The sequence below is a fragment of the Bactrocera oleae genome, chromosome X (assembly GCF_042242935.1).
Source record: "Bactrocera oleae isolate idBacOlea1 chromosome X, idBacOlea1, whole genome shotgun sequence".
Taxonomy (NCBI): domain Eukaryota; kingdom Metazoa; phylum Arthropoda; class Insecta; order Diptera; family Tephritidae; genus Bactrocera; species Bactrocera oleae.
In genome coordinates this window covers 14,986,215-15,005,813 of record NC_091541.1, presented here as the reverse complement: position 1 = coordinate 15,005,813, position 19,599 = coordinate 14,986,215, and the positions used below count along the sequence as shown (strand labels likewise).

General features: G+C 33.7%; 1 protein-coding gene across 1 annotated transcript in view; it reads left to right on the top strand.

Annotated features, from left to right (window-relative positions):
* The window catches only part of fuss (SKI family transcriptional corepressor fussel), a 171,468-nt gene extending 153,863 nt beyond the window's left edge, over positions 1-17,605 (top strand). The window contains exon 4 of the mRNA XM_070112367.1: positions 17,337-17,605. Coding sequence (XP_069968468.1) covers positions 17,337-17,342 — 6 coding nt within the window. The 3' untranslated portion in view covers positions 17,343-17,605. The remainder of the gene's footprint in view (positions 1-17,336) is intronic.
* Positions 17,606-19,599: the final 1,994 nt, after the last annotated feature.

Genomic DNA, 19,599 nt, shown 5'->3' with positions numbered 1-19,599 from the left:
AAAATAAATTATTCAATATTCCGAGTCATAGTATTAGTAACATTATTATTAAGCTATTGCATAGCTTTTATAGCGGGCTTTGAGCGCGGCGACCGAATCAAGTAATTCCGTAAGGAAAATAAACACGCGTAATGTTTTTGCAGATTTTGCGAGCCATGGAAAAATATTTTTGAATTGTAAAATATTATAAATCGACAAGAACTATGTTACCGTATTTGTCAATTTTTTCTGTGTTTGCGGGGTTGACACTTTTCCCTTGCAGAAGGAACGTCAGAAAGGTGTTCAATTTATGATTTTTACCTTTTGTCATCGTCGCGAAAAGAGGCTTGTAGGCAAACGCATGTTCGGGGAGTACGCGTAAAATTAGTATATAAAGTGTTTTAAATATGTATAAATCAAGTGCATTTATTAGTGAAGAAAGTGATGCAAAAATAGTGAAAGAAAATGAGTGAGTACTCTATATACATACATTATCACAAATGCAGGCGAATTTCGATGATCAAACTCTTAATGTCGTTTTCTATGTTCAAATCTTTTCATTGAATAATCATAAAGTGGGACTATTTAGCACAATTTTATACAAAAATCTTATCTAGAATGTTTCCTATTTAAGTAGTAAATCCATTTTAATGTTTTTTTATAAGTTAACCGGTTCAGCATCTACCTTCTTAGTTTTCTTTTGTTAAGAGTTAACGGAGAATTCATATATGTAGCTTTTTATTTAGATATCTTAAATAGCCATAAGATTGGGGCTAATTGGACTCTTCATGTCGTTTTATAGTTTTAGGCATGCTTTTGAAAGAAATATTGAAAGTTGCGAACCAGGATTTATTTGAGACACTACCAAACATAATTCAAAGGTGCGTTCGAAAACACAAGTAACATTCAATATTTTGGTTCTTTTATAATACTTTTAAACAATTGTAATTGTTTTTAAGCTACTTTTTAGCAATCAAACCCCCTCCACTTGGCTAATTCAGATTTTCTGGTCACAGGACAGGTGACATTGAATGTTATAATTTTTGGATTGCCGAAAAGCCCCGAGAAATTCAAATAGCCCCACCTTACGGAATTGTTTTGGTGTGTAATTACACGATTTATACTTAATTACTTATACCTAATATTTATACTAAAAAGAAAAAGAAGTTGCGAACGTCAAGGGGATATTATCATCATCAGAAAGATTTGAAGAAAAATGAAAAAAAAATAAATAAAAAACGTAACAGTACCATAATCAAATTCTGAACGTCAAAGGAAATTTCGTCAACGTAATGCAGATAAATCTTACGTGGCTATATAAATTGATTTAATAATAATATTTAATCTTTAAAAACAAATTGTAATGTATTCCTTATTATTATTTCACAAGAAAAGAGAAAAATTGGACAGTAATGAAGAGAGTTTATTGCAATGGTGGGCTGTTGAAAATATAGAAAATGTAACACTTCAAGAAAATCCTTTTCACAGTCAACAACTTCAATTTTGTGACCAACGTAATGAATGCATTACGTCCGAAGTTATTCTACACAGGAACACCGGAATTCCTGGTGATGGTAATTGTCTATTCCACTCGCTCATAAGTGTTTTGCACTTGTGACTAGAGAAATCAGTTACGCGATTCACCCTATTTAAACTCCTGCCACAAACCGCAAGAAGCATATAACATTCTATCAATCGCTAATGATTACGAAGATTTGGATTGTTTGTACTTATTTTCAAAAATGTACAATCAAAATTTTTGTGTACATTATTGTGTTTACAACATAACTATAAATAATCAAGACACTATCTTTTGTCATTTTAATGCGAATAATACACAAAACTGGATTCATCTTCATCTTCGTGATCAACACTTCACACCTTTTTATGAAGTATCAGATTTATTGGAGACAATACAAGAAGCTACCCAAAATGAAGCCCATGTTGACGCCAATATTCAATTATTGCGTGACAATTATGATGCAGATCCTGAAGATAACCATAACAATCATGAAAAGGAAATTAAGATTGATAGAAGAGAAGATCAAATAGGTGAAAATACCATGGATGTTATTGTTGATGGTACTATTTCCGTTTACACAAATTATCGTAAAAACAGCACAAGTCATTTTGATTTTTATATAGACTTTACGAGTAATTCATTTGGTCATTCTTGTATTATTTGCGACAGACTATGGTGGAAAAGTGGCCTGAAAATGTCGCCCAGTAAACATGAAAATATTTTGAAAACAATACTAAAGTAATCCTAATTATATAGTTTTTATACCCTGAACAGGGTATATTACGTTTGCCATGAAGCTTGTAACACCCAGAAGGAAACGTCGGAGACCCTATAAAATACAAGTATATATATAAATGATCAGCATGATGAGCTGAATTGATTTAGCCAAGTCCGTCTGTCTGTCCGTCCGTCTGTATATATGCAAACCAGTCCCTCAGTTTTTAAGCTATCGATCTGAAATTTTGTGCGACCGATATCGGACCACTATAGCATATAGCTGCCATACAAACTGAACAATCGAAAGCAAGTCCTTGTATGGGAAACTTTTTTATTTGACGTAATATCTTCACGAAATTTGGCATGTGTTATTTTCTAAGATAAGAATGCAATTCCCGAAGAAATTGTTTTGATCAGATGACTATAGCGTATAGCTGCAATACAAACTGAACGATCGGATTAAAGTCCTTGTATGGAAAACTCTTTCATTTGACGAGCTATCTCTCCGAAATTTGGCATGGACTATTATTTAAGGAATGGAATCTCCAAAAAAATTTTACAGGTCGGATGACTATAACACATAGGTACCATATTAACTGAACGATCGGAGTAAAGTTCTTGCATGAAAAACTTTTTCATTTGACGAGGTATATTGACGAAATTTGACATTAATTATTTTTTAAGGCAAGAATATAATCTCCGAAGAAATTGTTTAGATCGGATCACTATGTCATATAGCTATCATATAAACTGAACGATCGGAGAAAAAGTGCCTGCATGGAAAAAAATTTTATTTTTTTATTGCCGATTCACGAAATTAGATCTGAATCAAGTTATTGTAAGGAACCTTTGTATCTGTAAAGGGTATTATAGCTTTGGTGCAACCGAAGTTAACGTTTCTTCTTGTTTTTTAGTTATTCACTTTATACTTTTCTTTCTATATCTTGAGAATACGAATTTGTTTTTTCTTTTTAAGTTACACATCTGATGCAAGTGTTCAAATCTGCTCTACGTGTTATACATTTTTGGAAAAAGAAAAAATTCCTCTCATGTCAACATACAATGGTTTTGTATATCCGAAAATTCCATCACATTTACCAACCTTAAACCTTATCGATCGATATCGTAACGATTTATTTCATCGAGAATACCGTTAATGCAGATTCGTAGATTGAGACACGTTAATGGTCAGTACGGTATTTATAGCCAGATAATTAATGTTTCTGCCGAAGTTAATACAATAGTGAAACAATTGCCAAGAAACATTTAAGATGACCATTTCTTTTATGTGCATTTGAAAAAGAAGTTGATTCACAAAACTAGTTATGTCCACGGGTTTATTAATAAGAGCCCTATTAAAGAGTGGTTGTCATATTTAGTATCTACGCCTCTTTATACATATTTATCATGACATTAAATCATTTTGTGTAGTAACATGCGGAAGAACTATATTTTCCGCCAATCTACGGCGGTCAGTTTCGAACATACAGAGATGGTGTTAATATTACTCCATTCATGCTACCATGGAACTTCGGCGTACTGATAGGCGTGCACACACAACACCTTTTATACATCGCTGCTAAAATCATGAGGTTGCGACTTAGTAATTGTGTCAACATTGAGTTTAAGAATGTTGGACAAGGTACTTCAATTACGAAAGAGACCATTCAATCTGAAGAATATATAAATAATTGTTTAGAAACAAATCCCGCATTTCTTCGCGGCATACCAAATTCTGCTTGGTTTTGGTCAGATCGCAAAAAAGATCTTTTTACAATGATCAGGCAATTAGAGCCACCAACTGCTTTTATTACCCTTAGCGACAATGAAACCGGCTGAGATAATTTGTTGAAATTATTGTATAAATTGAAAAACGAGAGAGCGGAAATTTCAGATGAGTTTTTAGCAGAAAAGAGTTATGTGCATAAAGTTCAACTTGTGAATGAAGATGCCGTAACTTGTGCTATTATTTATTTTAATAAAATGGTAAATTGTCTGACAAAAGTTTTTGATTGCAAAATAAGTGCATTCGAAAGAAAAAGAGTAGTACTTTTTTCAAAAGAATAGAATTTCAACATCGTGGTAGCCCACATGCTCATATTCTTCTTTGGTTGTAAAATGTTGACTACACAAATTTGGATGAATTTTACTCGCATAATTTCTGATGATCATTACTACAATATTATTCGTGCTGGTATCAATAGACCAAAATTATTCTACAAAAGGACACCGGCAGAAAAATGGCACAACACTTTCAATCCAATCGTATTACATCATTTGAAATCAAACATGGATTTTTGGATTATACTAGAAGAATATGTTTGTGCAACATATGTTGTTGAGTATGTCAATAAGCATAACATTTATTAGTAGGATTAGTAATTTGCAAAGACAAATAATTGACATATTGGACGAGCATCCAGAATTCGACATTGTCGATATCACGAAAAAAATGAGTATTGACATTCTTCAGTCTGTTGAAATGCCGGCACAAGAAGCTGCTTGGTTTTTGTCAAGAGAACCTTTTGCTAAGTCATCGGTGGTGACAGTCTACACTCCAACGGTATTTCCTACTGAACTCGCAAGAATTAGAAAATCTATGAAGGAACTTTAAGATTTAGATGATGATTTTACGAACGTTTGGAAACGGAATTTTGGTTTGATAAGTATGTTGCAAAATATTACCTAAATAAAAAAGAGACTTACACTAAAACAGATACTGCAATTACAACAATTATAGGCGTAAGATGGTTCTGTTGCATATTCCTTTTCAAAATAAAGAAAATGGTATTATTGCTGAAAATAAGTTCATTCAAGTATACGAGGACAACAAAGATACGAAATTAGAACGTAGAAAAGAATTTGAATCAAATATGGAGAAAACTTTAGAAATTTGTATACAGTTGTGTCAAGAAAACGATGAAGAACAAGAAGACAAAGAGTTATTAAGAGCGTGATAGATTGCATGAAAGAGATCCTTATGACTTATTGCTACGTGATCTAAACTCAACTGCTAACGTTGATTTACAAAATGCATGCCTGCATAAACTTGGCGCTATAGCTAAAAAAAGAGAAAATTTAATGGATTATCAACAGTTCTATGATTTAATGCGAATGGCCAATGATCAACAAAGATATACTCTAATGACTATAATACATCATTTGCAGACTTCAATTCAAGAACCATTTCAAATTTTTTTTTTACGGGTGCCAGCTGGTACGGGAAAATCATTCGTTATCAAACTGATTATGGAAATTTACAACAGGTTCACTGATAATGATGGTTACTGCAATGCCTATATTACATGTGCTTCAACCGGCAAAGCTGCCGTGGCTATCGATGGTACAACTATTCACACAGCTCTCAAAATTTCTCTTTGAAAACTTTTGCCTCTGTCATCAGAAAAGTTGCAATTGTATAGATCTCTCTTCAGATATGTCAGAGTACTGATCATTGATGTAATTAGTATGGTTAGTGCAGAGCTTCTACATAAAATTGATAATCTTCTAAAGCAAATAACAGGAAAAAACACAGATTTCGGAGGTATGTATGTTATTTTGATCGGAGATTTACGGATGTTGCCACCAGTAAGATCGACACTAATTTACAAGACAATCAGAACGAGCATGAGTGATCCGCATTTATAGAGAAAATTAAAATTCTATCAACTTACCACAGTAATGAGACAAGCTAATGTTGCATTTTCACAAGTTTGGACAAAAATAGGTAATGGAGATGTACTAGATGAGCATAAGTTTCAACTTATTGAATCGAGATTTTTCAAAAAGAGAATGTTGCTATGTTATATCCTGATGGAGTTCGTTTTTTTTCAAAAATTAAGATGTTGCCGTCTATAAAAATTTATTTTGAGCCAATGTGAAAACAAAGTTCTTTCAACGTCCGTAGACGTTATTATTGGCGCTAAAAGTACTGAGCAAGAAGCTAATTTTAGGCTTATATTACATAAAAAATCTGTTATTGATACTGGAGGACTGCCTTATCACATTACTTTGGTTGTTGGAAAGAGTTATGTTATTACAAAAAAAATCGGCGTTACTGATAGTTTATGCAATGGTGCTGTTGGGAAATTGGTACATCTAGAATTTGATGAAAGTAACATATTGATTAGAGTTTGGCTGGAATTTTGTGGTTCAGATAAAATAGGTAGAAAAACAAGGCAAAAAGCAGCCGCTTTAGCAGTGCAAAATAGATTCAGAAATCTCGCTGTTCCCATTCAATTACGAACAGCAAATGTTTCTTTAACATCGAATAGAAAATACCTATATAGCCAAACGCAAACATTTTCCATTAACCCTTAGAGCCCTTGCTCTAACTACACATAAGTCGGAAGGTGGAACTTTTGACGAAATAGTATATGAGTATAGTAAAGCACATTCTCAGGAACTCGTTTATGTTGCGCTCTCTCGGGTGACTAATATTGAAAAATTGTATATCACGACAAAAAACGATAATTCTACATTCAAGTTTTATCATAATCGTAGGCAAGCAGCATCGACTGCAACTTTGTTGCGAGAATTCAAAACACTGTCTTTGAATAGTGTTCAGACGATAGCTCAAAGTGTCTTAGATTTCATTAGTAATAGTAATGGGATTTTAGTAATGACTTTAAATTGCCAAAGTCTAAATAGTCCCAAATACTATTTACAAGATTCAGTTACGAGGCAAACAAATGTGTTACTTCTTACCGAAACTTGCATGACGCATGATAATTCAATTGTATTGTTCAATTAAAACGAGATACTGTTCCAAAAGGTGGGGCAGCTATTTACCAAAATAATAATAATGTTACCAAGGTTATGACTCCGAATATTGAAATAAATATTGCACACGTTTGCGATGTTAATGTTAGGTGCTCATTTTTTAGAGATATCTGTGCGTGCTTATGCAAACTTAGAAATGGCCTACATTTAGTCATGGTAGCAATTTACATTTCTCCGAATACAAAATTGGACGAGGTAGGGCATTTTATTGAACGCGCTTTACTGGAGTACACTGAAGAAGGGTCGAAAACACTTGGCACAAATGATAACACATTTCCACTTATCTTGGCTGGCGATTTGAACATCAAGGATATTTAGTCTCAAACTTATGTTTCTTATTTCAGTTACCATAAACCTATAGTGCCAATGATAAAAATTCCTGAATAACCTATATGTATTGTAAGATAATAAAAAAATTTTAAACAAAAAATTGTTATCTTATCGGTCACCACGCTCAAAAAGTGTAACTTGAATTAATATCAAAGAAAAAAAATACTGCATAAACAATAAATAAATAATTATAGTATAATTGCATAAGTTGATAAAAATACTATGTAATAGCTTTACCGCGGTAGTCCCCATTTTTATACTCTCGCAACCTGTTGCTACAGAGTATAATAGTTTTGTTCACCAAACGGTTGTTTGTATCACTTAAAACTAATCGAGTTAGAAATAGGGTTATGTGTATATAAATGATCAGGATGAAGAGACGAGTTGAAATCCGGGTGACTGTCTGTCCGTCCGTCCGTCCGTGTAAGCTCTAACTTGAGTAAAAAATGAGATATCTTTATGAAACTTGGTATACATGTTTCTTGATACCGTGAGACAGTTGGTATTGCAGATGGGCGTAATCGGACCACTGCCACGCCCACAAAACGCCATTATTCAAAAACAAATAAATTGCCATAACTAAGCTCCCCAACAAGATACAAGACTCTTATTTGGTATACAGGATCACAATAGGAAGGGGCATCTACAGTTAACATTTTTTTTTTAAAGTGGGCGTGGTCCCGCCCCTAATAGGTTTAATGTGCATATCTCCTAAACCGCTAATGCAATAATAACAAAATTCACTGGAAGCAAATGCTTTTAGAATCTCTACCTACAGTGTGAAATCGGGTGGCAACTCCGCCCACTCCCTATATAACGGTACTGTTAAAAACTACTAAAACCGCGATAAATCAAGCAGTAAACACGTCAGAGACATTAAATTTTATCTCTGGGATGGTATGAGATGACTTTATAGGAACCGCGTTCCTAATTAGACAGTGGGCGTGGCACAGCCCACTTTTAGGTGAAAAATCATATCTTGAGATCTGCTTAACCGATTTCAACCAAATTCGGTGCATAACGTTCAAAAATTTCATATTTCTATATCATAGTGCGAAAATGGGCGAAATCGAGTTACAACCACGCCTACTTCCCATATAACACCATTTTAAATTCCATCTGACTCTTTCACTTTCCACTATGCATATCAGGCAACAATGACTGTATCGGGATAAAGCTTTGCGTGAATAATGCGATTAAAGTATGCCACCTTGTGACCAAAAATTGTCTGAATCGAACCAAAACTGTTCAAGCCCCACAGTACTAAATATGTGGACCCCAGTGCCTATAATTGACCTTCTATTGAAAATATCGGTCAATCCACAAACGAGTATACGATTTGACTTTGCGAGAGTATAAAATGTTCGGTTACATCCGAACTTAGCACTTCCTTACTTGTTTTATTTAAAGTAAATATATAGCATCGCATAACCGATTATATTGTACTATCTATAATATAAAAATTAATCACTGAATGTGCTCCTAAGTGCAAATCTCGAGAATAGCAGAACCGATTTCGCAAATTTTTTTTTTTAGAATATTGGTTAAAGTACGTAGTAAAAGAATTTACCTGAAAACGCCCAAAAACAACAATTTTCAATACTCCCATACAAACGATTCCTAATCATATATATACATATAAAAGAGAGTCGTGTTAATTACAATATTCATAACTCATGAATGGTTTAACCGATTTGGCTTCAAACTGATTTGGAGATAGCTTAAAACCCGGGGACGGACATATAATACTTTTTATCTCTTTATGTTTGAAGTCAATACAATTCATATACACAAAAATTATATTTCAAATTACAAGCATGGGTTCAAAATTCATGTAAGAATCATTTAAGTATTTTATTACTTAAAAAAAAAAATTATAATAATAATAATAACAATAACAACATTAAGCTACTGCAAGAGTATACTAATTTTGTATAAATTTGTATATAGATTATACTGATTGTTGCTACTGAGCATGGCTCACAAATATTCTCGAAGCATTGCACAGAACAATGCAATATTTAAAAAGCAACGATGAAGTTTTCAGTGGTGCTGTCTTACCACTGTCTGGAAATACCGACAGCCCTGCCATTCTTCACTTATCTTAACGTAATGAGATGAACGAATGCTTAAGTAATCGTTCTCATGGTGAAACGTTGAAACACAAATATATGCGAACAATTGCAAACAGATCCATCCTCATAAATAACACAATTTCTAGATATTGGGAATGGTAGAATAAAACTGCAACCAAGTATGCAGTACAGAAAAAAACTTGATTAAGAGAGAGTATATTCTTAAAAGTAAAAAATTAATTGCTTTAATCATAACTGGCTCAGTAATTAGGCTACATTGCAGCCAAAAATGTTCAAGTTACAGCTTGCACAGACGGACGGACGGACAGACAGTCACCCGGATTTCAACTCGTCTCTTCATCCTGATCATTTATATACTATATTATTATTATGTTATTATGTGTATATAACGCTATATCTAATTCGATAAGTTTTAGGTGATACAAACAACCGTATGGTGAACAAAATATTATACACTGTAGCAACAGGTTGCGAGAGTATAAAAATTATGTATATTTACAGAAGTTCGGGTATTTTATAAATTAGCTACTCATTTTTTGGATTCCCTTGATCCCGTACCAAAAATGTTTATTATTACTATAGATCAATACAGGTAATGATCGAAGAACAAGTCAAAATTTTTGTTTTTAACAAAGAGTCCTCGCCGCCTCTAAAAACGGCACATCCACAAACTAACAAATACGCTCGTATCTCTGAAACTATTTGCTGGACAAAATTTTCGGAAAATATTTTCAAATATGTGTACATTCGATATGTAAATAAAAAAATCGACAATTATAATCGATAATAAATAGGTATAGTAGATTTAGGCTAAATTATCGCGGTAATCAGAAGGTGTAGATTAACAAAAACGAATTTTTTTTTTAAGATAACAGTCGTCTGGAATTAACAACAAATATTCCTTTTTCAGAACTAATGTCAAAAATTGAGGTAGAGGTTGCACTGTTATCAATAAATTGCACTATACGAATCGTCGAAATGTTTGTGACATCACACGTATCACGTAACTAATGATAATTAACTTTTGTATATTTTACAATTCAGAATTTAATGTGAATAGGGCGACATATTTCTCAACAGGAAATTTGAGTCACAAAATGGTACACATTATACGAGTAATCATAGGGTTCGTTCATGATAACTGAACACAAAACAAAAGTCGAAGTGAACCAAATATTTTTGCATCCGAGTTTTGTATCAGAATCTGTACTGACCATTTTACTCTTGTGAATATATGGATGTTGGCAGGTTGTAGTCAAAACGAAATTGTGTTTTATTTTCTGCTTCACTCGACAGTAAACGCTTAACTTCAACGCGTTCATTGCACATTAATAGAGAACAAAGTAATGCAATATTATGAATTTGGTCAGAGGGCGCCGACCGACACATGTATATAATTAAAAAATCAATCAAGAAAAGCTATTAGAATTAGTGGGCAGTGTTAACATTGACAATTGTGTCTAAAGATAAATAACAGGATTTGAGTGAAAGCTTGCATTAGCTGGAACTGATCTAGTAATGTATGTGTTGAATCAATCTACAAATATCATGTTTTAAATGCAACCGAAACTCTGGCACCCTTCAAAAAACATAAGGAAGAGCAAAGGTATTAAATGAACGAACGGCCTGAGCTGGAATATCAGTTTCAAAGTTTTTACTCCATACTATGCATAACTATACAAAATAAATATTTTTTCGTGATCTATAAACATGGTAGCCATAAAACAAATTATACCACATATACAGTAGAAGCTCGAAAAAGTTAAATAGTTGTTATTCATGTTCTTAACTTTTTCGTAATATGAAAAATGCATGTGATTTAAAATAGTGTTGATGTATATTCAAATACTAGAGGTATTACTTTTTATTGCTTTTGCATTTAATATTTGTGAATTGTGTAGTACATTTCTTGTATATATAATATGTGATAAAAATATGTACGATGTTCGTTACCAATAACCTTAGTCCATTATAAAACTAACAGCGCCAATAGCGGGATATCGCCTTCTTCATCATACTGAAGTTTATTTCAATATAGTAAGTTATGCCATGCTTTCTTTAAACCACTTTTTGGGCATTTATCCCACGCAAGTTTTAATAGCAAAATATCATGACAAATTTCGTGTTTTTGCGATAATTCATGAATCAACAGAAAATTTCTTTCGCGCGCCAATTTCGAGCCTATTTTTGACAATAGATTGCAAAAAAACTCCACATTATATTAGCGATTGATACCTAACAACGTTACCGTAGCCCAAAACGTTTAATTCATTTGTGAAACGTACTATTGTTCAAATGACGCAACATGAACCTTGAGTTAGAGATAGGGTTATATATATATATAAATAATGTAACATATAACGGGACGAGTTGAAACCCGGATGAGTCTCTGTCTGAAATTGAGATATCGTAACAAAACTTCTGTATAATTAGTAATTATATTATAAATATTATAATTATATTATAAATATTATTGGTTTGCCGTTCAATATAATAGATATTGGTCTTTGTCTAAACCACCCCTAATATAATTAATTTCGATCCTTTGGTTGAAGTTTTTCACATCAACTAAATATAATATATCCAATTTAGCTTCTTCGGTTGAGTTAATATCTTATTTAAGATGATGTTAGTATAATTTTCGCTAACGGGAAGTAAAATATAATAATAAAACTAAGTGTGGCTATGATGAAAAGTAATATGATACCAAATTTGATTCTAATCCATTCACGATTTCGTTGAAAAATTATTGTTGATTTCAAGATACAAAACTGTAATTTGGTACAACGAATTGCAATAATGAAAGCCACCTTTGATTATAAAATCTTTTTAAAACAGGCGTAGCCCCGCTTACTAATGGGTTTAATGTATATATCTCCCAAACTATTTACGCTATATCACCCAAATTTACACAGGGTATATCATTTTAACACCTCTTGCGACAGCATGAAAATAGGTAAAATTTGATGATAACCACGCTTACTCCCAATATAACGGTTTTGTTGAAAACTATTTAAAGTGTAATAAATCAATAACTAAATGCGTCATAGATTTAAAGTTTTATACTCGGGAGGACACAAGAGGAGCCGATGTCAAAATTGGACGGAGGGCGTGTTAAATTCATTACATAACATTCTTAAAGTATTCTTTTGTTACAATGATACATGTGTAAAAATGTAGGAAATCAAATCACAATCACGCCTAATTCCAATATAACACAATTAAAATTCCATCCGATTCTTTCACATTCCAGTATACAAATAAAGCACCAATTATTATATCGGATAGAACTTTGTACGAATAATCCCTCTGAAGTGTGCCACTTTATGATCAAAAATTGTCCAAATTGAATCATAACTGTTCAAGCCCCTAAGTACCGAATATGTGGACCCCAAAGCCTACAAAAAGTCTACTTTTTACCGAAAATATCGACCAATGTATCTGATATATAATATAATTGAAATTAGAAAGAAAAATAGGAGAGAAATCTTTCCTGATAATAGTATGTCTGAGTGGCAAAAATGGATTGAATCGGGTTAAGATTTTCGAACTGCCGGGTGAGTTTATACCGCATATATCATATATTGAGTTATCTCAATAAAAATGAGAGATCGTGGTTTCCCAACAGTAGGGTGAAAATTTTTCCTAGCCCCAATATAACTAATCACAGACTTTTCAAACACAGGGTTAATTTTACTCCATATATGTTGGTGTCGGTAAGTGTACGGATATCTTATTCTGTTAATAGCATGTTGTATTGCCAAAAATATATAAAACATAAGATTTTCAAACTTCCGGTTGGCCCTATACCATATATAATATATCAGTCAAATACTACATATTATTTATTGATTTTCGTTATTTTATCACACCTTATGCGGAACATGTCGTTCAATGTTTGAGTTATGTATTTATAAAATTGCTTGAAATTATGATCTTAAGTCTACCTCAGCAATGTCCAAATTAACTCAATTAGCCCAACCTTTTTCTGTCCTCAATATAACCTGTATAATAATTTCCGACCTTCCACCTGACAAAATGTGTGATACTCCAATTAAGTGAACAAGTTTTCTTAAAATTGTGTGGGAATATGAATGAAATTGGTCTAGACATTGGTCCAAACCTATCTCCCTAGAATAATGAATTGCACTGCTCTAGTTGACGTTTTCACATCAACTAATTATATTAAAATTAGCTTCTTCTGTTGATTTTATATCCAATATATATCATTTGAAGATGATTTTTAGCTTACGGGAAGTAATATATAGTAATAAAGCTAAGTGAGTCTATGATCTATAATATAATTTAATAAAATACCAAATTTGATTGTAAACCATTTTCAATTTCATCGAATAATGAATGTTGAATTGTTTCGCAACATTTTTAAATATAAGGTTTTCCTAACACCTGATGGTATTTCCCTGCTTTCATCCTTGCAAGTTGCAGGAATATAAAATGTTCGGTTTCACTGGAACTTAGCCCCTTCTTACTTATTATTCTTTCCCATCGTGTTGCACAGAAAGCAAAAGTTTTGTTCACCTTTAATACATAAAACTAATCGAGATAATACAAGTATAGAGTTATGTGTATTAATTTGACCAAGATCGCTGTTTGTTCATCCCTTCATCCGTGCAAGTGATAACTTGAGTAATAATGCCACTATGAGAAGGTTGGTATTGATTGGCGAAATGGTACCATTGCCACCTCTACAAATTAAGGTATAAAATTGTACGGGACATCGGCATAGGGCAGGGAGTCTATGGTTTTAAAATTTTTTAAAAGGTGGGCTTTTCCCGCGTTCTAACAGGCTTGATCTACATATCTCAGAAACCACTAAAGCAATTGATATTGCCATCTTTCTGGCAACAAGTCTTTCTTATTACTTATACTGTTTCAAAATGGGCGTAATCGGAGTACAACCTTGCCTACTCAAGCACAAATGAAGATATCAGAATAAGATTTTGTATAAATAGTGTAAAATTAAAGTTACGCCGTTTCACATCCTAAAATATTAGAAATAATTTAAAAATGTTTGAACCTTCTGTTGAATTAATAATGATATTGGACATCGGTTAATATTTAAGATTTCTCAGCAAAATTAAGTTGTTTTGTAACTTGGTGCGTGAAATTGGCAAAGGAATTGCTCTGGGCCGCATATATCCTTCGTAATTTTAGTGGACTTTGTGTAGTGGACTGAATATATCAGTATATCAGTCGAATTACGTGGACGTATGTTGTCAAGTACATTTTAAATTAAAAATAAAAGCGATCGGTTCAAACCTTCGCCTAACGCCAACATACACATGTTTGTTAGTTAAGGCAAAAGCTTTTCAGCTTTCATTTACATATATTAGTTTATTATATTAGGTAAAGTAAAAAGTTCGTTCGGTTTTTTATTGATTTTTCAAAAGATGATAACTTTGTGTGCATTTTTCCGATTTAAGTCAAATATGCGCCGTTTAGTTCGTAAACTTGTTGGCAACGAGATGCCAACTTCATTATACCCCTCTTGTAGAAGGCTGCGTCCCTATTGGCAAAAAACTCGGTAAGCCAATTTTCACAGGCCTCTCTTGAGGCTAACTTCTCACCATGAAACGCGTTCGCCATGGACAGGAAAAGATGGTAATCACTTGGTGCCAGGTCCGGACTATAAGGTGGGTACATTAGGACCTCCCATCCGAGCTCCCGGAGCTTCTGGCGCGTCACCAAAGACGTGTGTGATCTGGCGTTGTCCTGATGAACATAATTCGGCCTCTGTTGATCAAAGATGGCCTCTTCTGGATGAGTACTGCCTTCAAGCGGTCCAGTTGTTGGCGGTAGAGGGCCGAATTGGGCGTTTGGCCATAGGGGAGCAGCTCGTAGTAGATGATTCCTTGCCAATCCCACCAAACACACAGCAAAACCTTCCTGGCCGTCAATCCGGTCTTGGCCACCGTCTGGGCCGCTTCCCTGAGCTTTGACCACGACCGTTTGCGCTCGATGTTGTCGTAAGTGACCCATTTTTCATCGCCAGCCACAATCCGCTTCAGAAACGGGTCGATTTTGTTGCGATTCAGCAGCGATTCGCAGATGGAAATTCGGTCCATCATGTTTTTTTGCGTTAGTTCGTGTGGCACCCAAACATCGAGCTTCTTTTTGAATCCAAGGTTATGCAAATGGTTCCAAACGGTTTTCTAGCTTATCTTTTGTTCCTCAGCAATTAAATAAGTGCTCACGTGACGGTCTGTTTCCACTATTTTCATGATTTTATCGCAATTTTCGACGAAAGGCATCCCGACGCGTGATGCATCTTTGACATCAAAATTACCGGAACGGAACCTAGCAACCCATTTTTGTGCTACACGTTCGTTTACAGTATCGGGCCCATAAACTAAATTAATGTTTTCAACCGCTTTGGCTGCTTTTTCGCTTTGATCGAAGAAAAATTGTAAAATATAGCGAATTTTATCTTTGTTGGTGTTCATCTTTGACGAGCGCTCACGACGAAACACAGCGTATCAATACAATGCGTTGATAAGCGCCCCAAACAATACGAGCTATTTGCAAGTATTTATTTGGATACCAGTGGCAGTGTGTCTGGGTCCACACTACCATCTTGGTATGATTCGAGGCCGACCTAAAACCTCTTCCGTTTTCAGGTACGGAACCCAGTTGATTTTTGCAACTTTATTTTAGAACTGAAAAAACAGTTAGGCTGAATTTTCAGTTCTTCCTGCATTTAGGTTTCAACCACAGCCACCATGAATCTCCCTAAAGGGGCCATAACCCAATGAGCAGATTGGACCGAAATCCAAGGGCTTTCTGCTCCCCGCGGTACCAGAAAGTCTCCGGTAAGACTGTGTAGCCGAAACTACTGCCAGTTGAGCAACCCATTACTCAATGACTGGTGACATTTGTCGCTTGAACTTCAAATGTATTTTTATTTGCTTTTTCATTCTATAATATCAGTTCAAGCTGAGTATTATAGCACTATTTCTGGCATACTATGCTGATATTACTGAGCAAGGTACATAATAACAGTCATAGTGCATTTGGCTTTTAGTCGCCTTTTACGACAGGCATGCCTTACCGCGGGTAAATTCTTACCCCTACCCGCAGGGGGAACTTAAATCGGACAAATGTACACAAGGTTATCATCTTTTGAAAAATCGATAAAAAACCGAACGAACTTTTTACTTTACCTAATCTATTTCTGGCTTCCGCCGTTGGCGAGGATTTAACTCATATATAGTTCATTCAAGGTTTGAAAATTTTGCAGAGTAATCTTATTAAGCCGTTTGAACTTTTCTTTTCATTTCAATGTTTCTGTTACAATGTTTGTGTTGCTCGCGAAAACTTTTCAACCGGTTTTATCCATATAACATATATATACCATTAATCTGTTTTTCGACGTTATATAACATGTATACCACAACGGACCCTAAACTTAATTTACTTAAGCCTTCATATTAACGTGATATTTAATAATACCTGAGGTGTGATATTTGCGAAGCAATGGTTAAAATAATTTAGAGAGCTGTATTACTAACTGGATAATTAGAGTAAAACATTCGTTAGACTGATTATATTTTTCTAATTAATTTACACAAATTGTTGTCAATAAAATCAAGAATAGTTTTAGTAAGCAAACTCAAATCATTTATTTAGTGATGGAAAATAAATCCGTCATGGTATAATTGTTAGAGGTGCGCACTATTACTACAGAAGATCTGAGTTCATTTCCAGTTCCGACTAAACCCAAAAGGTTGTTAACACAACTGTAAATCAGCCGTAAAATGCTGCTGATATACAAAATTCATAAGAATTTCGGAGTAAACTTAAAACTTTTAAGACTTTATATTTACTTATAATATCAAGTCACACCAAAAATGGATGTGCCAATTTAAAATTTTTTGTATTATTTAATCTAGATATGAATACACCAACCTCAACCGCAATCTCGAAGAAGGAGATACTGAAAACCAACTAGTTATAATCGAACAACGCACTCGCCTGTCTTTCGTCAGATATATGTAAGAAGAAAAAATGTCAACAACGTGGTCGCAGCTCGGAACGTTTAATATGCTTGCAGAGTTTACACTACTAAGCGTAGAATGTATATTCACCAATTAAATTATTGTTATCGACATGGCATAGTATTTATTGCAACAAACACGTCAAACTTATTACACGATATATACAGGACTACAAAATCGTATGATAATAAAATACTAAAAATGATATAACTTCTTTTTTTATCGGCAGAATAGGTAAAGTTGGAGCGAAAGACCGTAAAAACAATTTGATTGGTCAGTTAATAGATCAGTTGAGTGATTTTGATAATTTTACAGTGGTTGCGTATTTAGAATAAGGCCATTTGCCGCAAACGCATAACCTACACACCTTTGTCTATTTGGTTAACACTAGACGTCTGAAACTATCGATAGTCGGGGCCACCGACAGTGTTTGGCATTTGCATTGCTAATTGACTGAAATCCCTCTGTCTTGAACCAATGATCTAATATTGTGCCTATTCTTGTAAAGCTCCGTAATTCATGTAGTGCTAGTCTTTTACAAACAGATGCTAATAGCATACCATGAAACGAATTAGCCTCCGGCGTTACCAATTTCGTTTGTAAGTTATTGCAATCAGTTTTTCAAAAATCCCAAAAGAGGTAATTTTTATAAGAGAAATAGAAATAAATAGTAACATAACTATTGCCATATATCTGTTAAAATAGTAAGGTTATTTTAATTGGAGTTAGGGGATTTAAAATAATTAGAAATTTAAATACCAAAAAAATATATAACTATATGAAATGCACCTATGAGAGCATGAAAGTGGTGCTGGCGCTTTCACTGTTGACAATAAAATTTTGGGTGTATGTTACATAGCTTCATTGATTGCTATAATCCGTTTAAAAATCAAATATATGCAAATATATGAACTTCCTGCAACAAACTGTAAGGATTTTCGGTTTACTGATTTTTCTTGAATTTTTTATATGTTAATGTACTACCCTGCAAGACGGATATCTATTAGCAAACGTGTTACCTACTTGTTACTGTTCACTCGCGTATTAGTTAAAGTATTTATTCAGTGAGTGAGCAAAAAGTAACCCATAACCCATTGGATGTTCAATGTATTTCCTGCGCTATCCAATTACAGTAATGGCAGGTTGCCTTTTTCTATGCTATCTCTTCTATACGTACCCTATTGGTTTTGTTTTGGTAAGCAGTATGGCATATATTAGTTACCGAATATGTTTACAATCTTTTAGATGCATGTGTTATCCAATATGTTAGCAATCTGTTACCTCTGCTATTTACATTTAGGCATTAGCGAATGGGTTACTTACATATGTGTTACTCATAACAGCAATATCAGTTACCCCTAGGGTTATTGTTTTGGTTACTCTACACAAAACATGTTATCGTATTTGTTACCGATTTGTTACTGCTAAACAAGCATATCTGTTACTTTACTTTCATCGACGTGTTACTCTATTGGTAATCTATCTGTTACCTCTAACAAATGCATATGTTATCATATCAGTTACCTTTTTGTTACCATAATCAATTCCAAATCTTTTAAATAAAATTCAGTATTTTTTATATTATTTCGCTGTATTTTATTCAAAAAACGTATTTACTTAACCAAACTATTAAAAATAATTATTTCCATACATCCATATATGTATATATTTAATTTATATAGATATATAAATATATAATATAATATATTGTATATAAATACAGAGAAACCTCTCCCAACCTCTCCTCACCTCTATTAGACGGACACCTCTCTTGAGCGGACGCGAACAAAAAAATGATATAAACATAAAATTTTGTTCAAACCCCTCCAAAACATTTAATTTTCAACTCTTTGGGCCAGAGTTTGGTTAATATTCTTAGAAAATATATTACTAACGAAAGAAAATAAATTAATGATTTCATATCAAAACTGTGACCTCCTGGTGTCCCGCCAGCAGTCAACTCTGATGGCGATCGGCAATAGACACCACCCTCTAACTCCACCACTTCCGGCGGAAATGGCACCGAAAAATTTAAAAGTGTAGTTTAAGAGAGGAATGAACTACCCTGCAAGTTTACACGAATTCTAAAATCACAAAAAAAAGTAATTGAAAAAAACTTAGGAACTATTAATGATAATAATGCAGATGATGAGAGTAT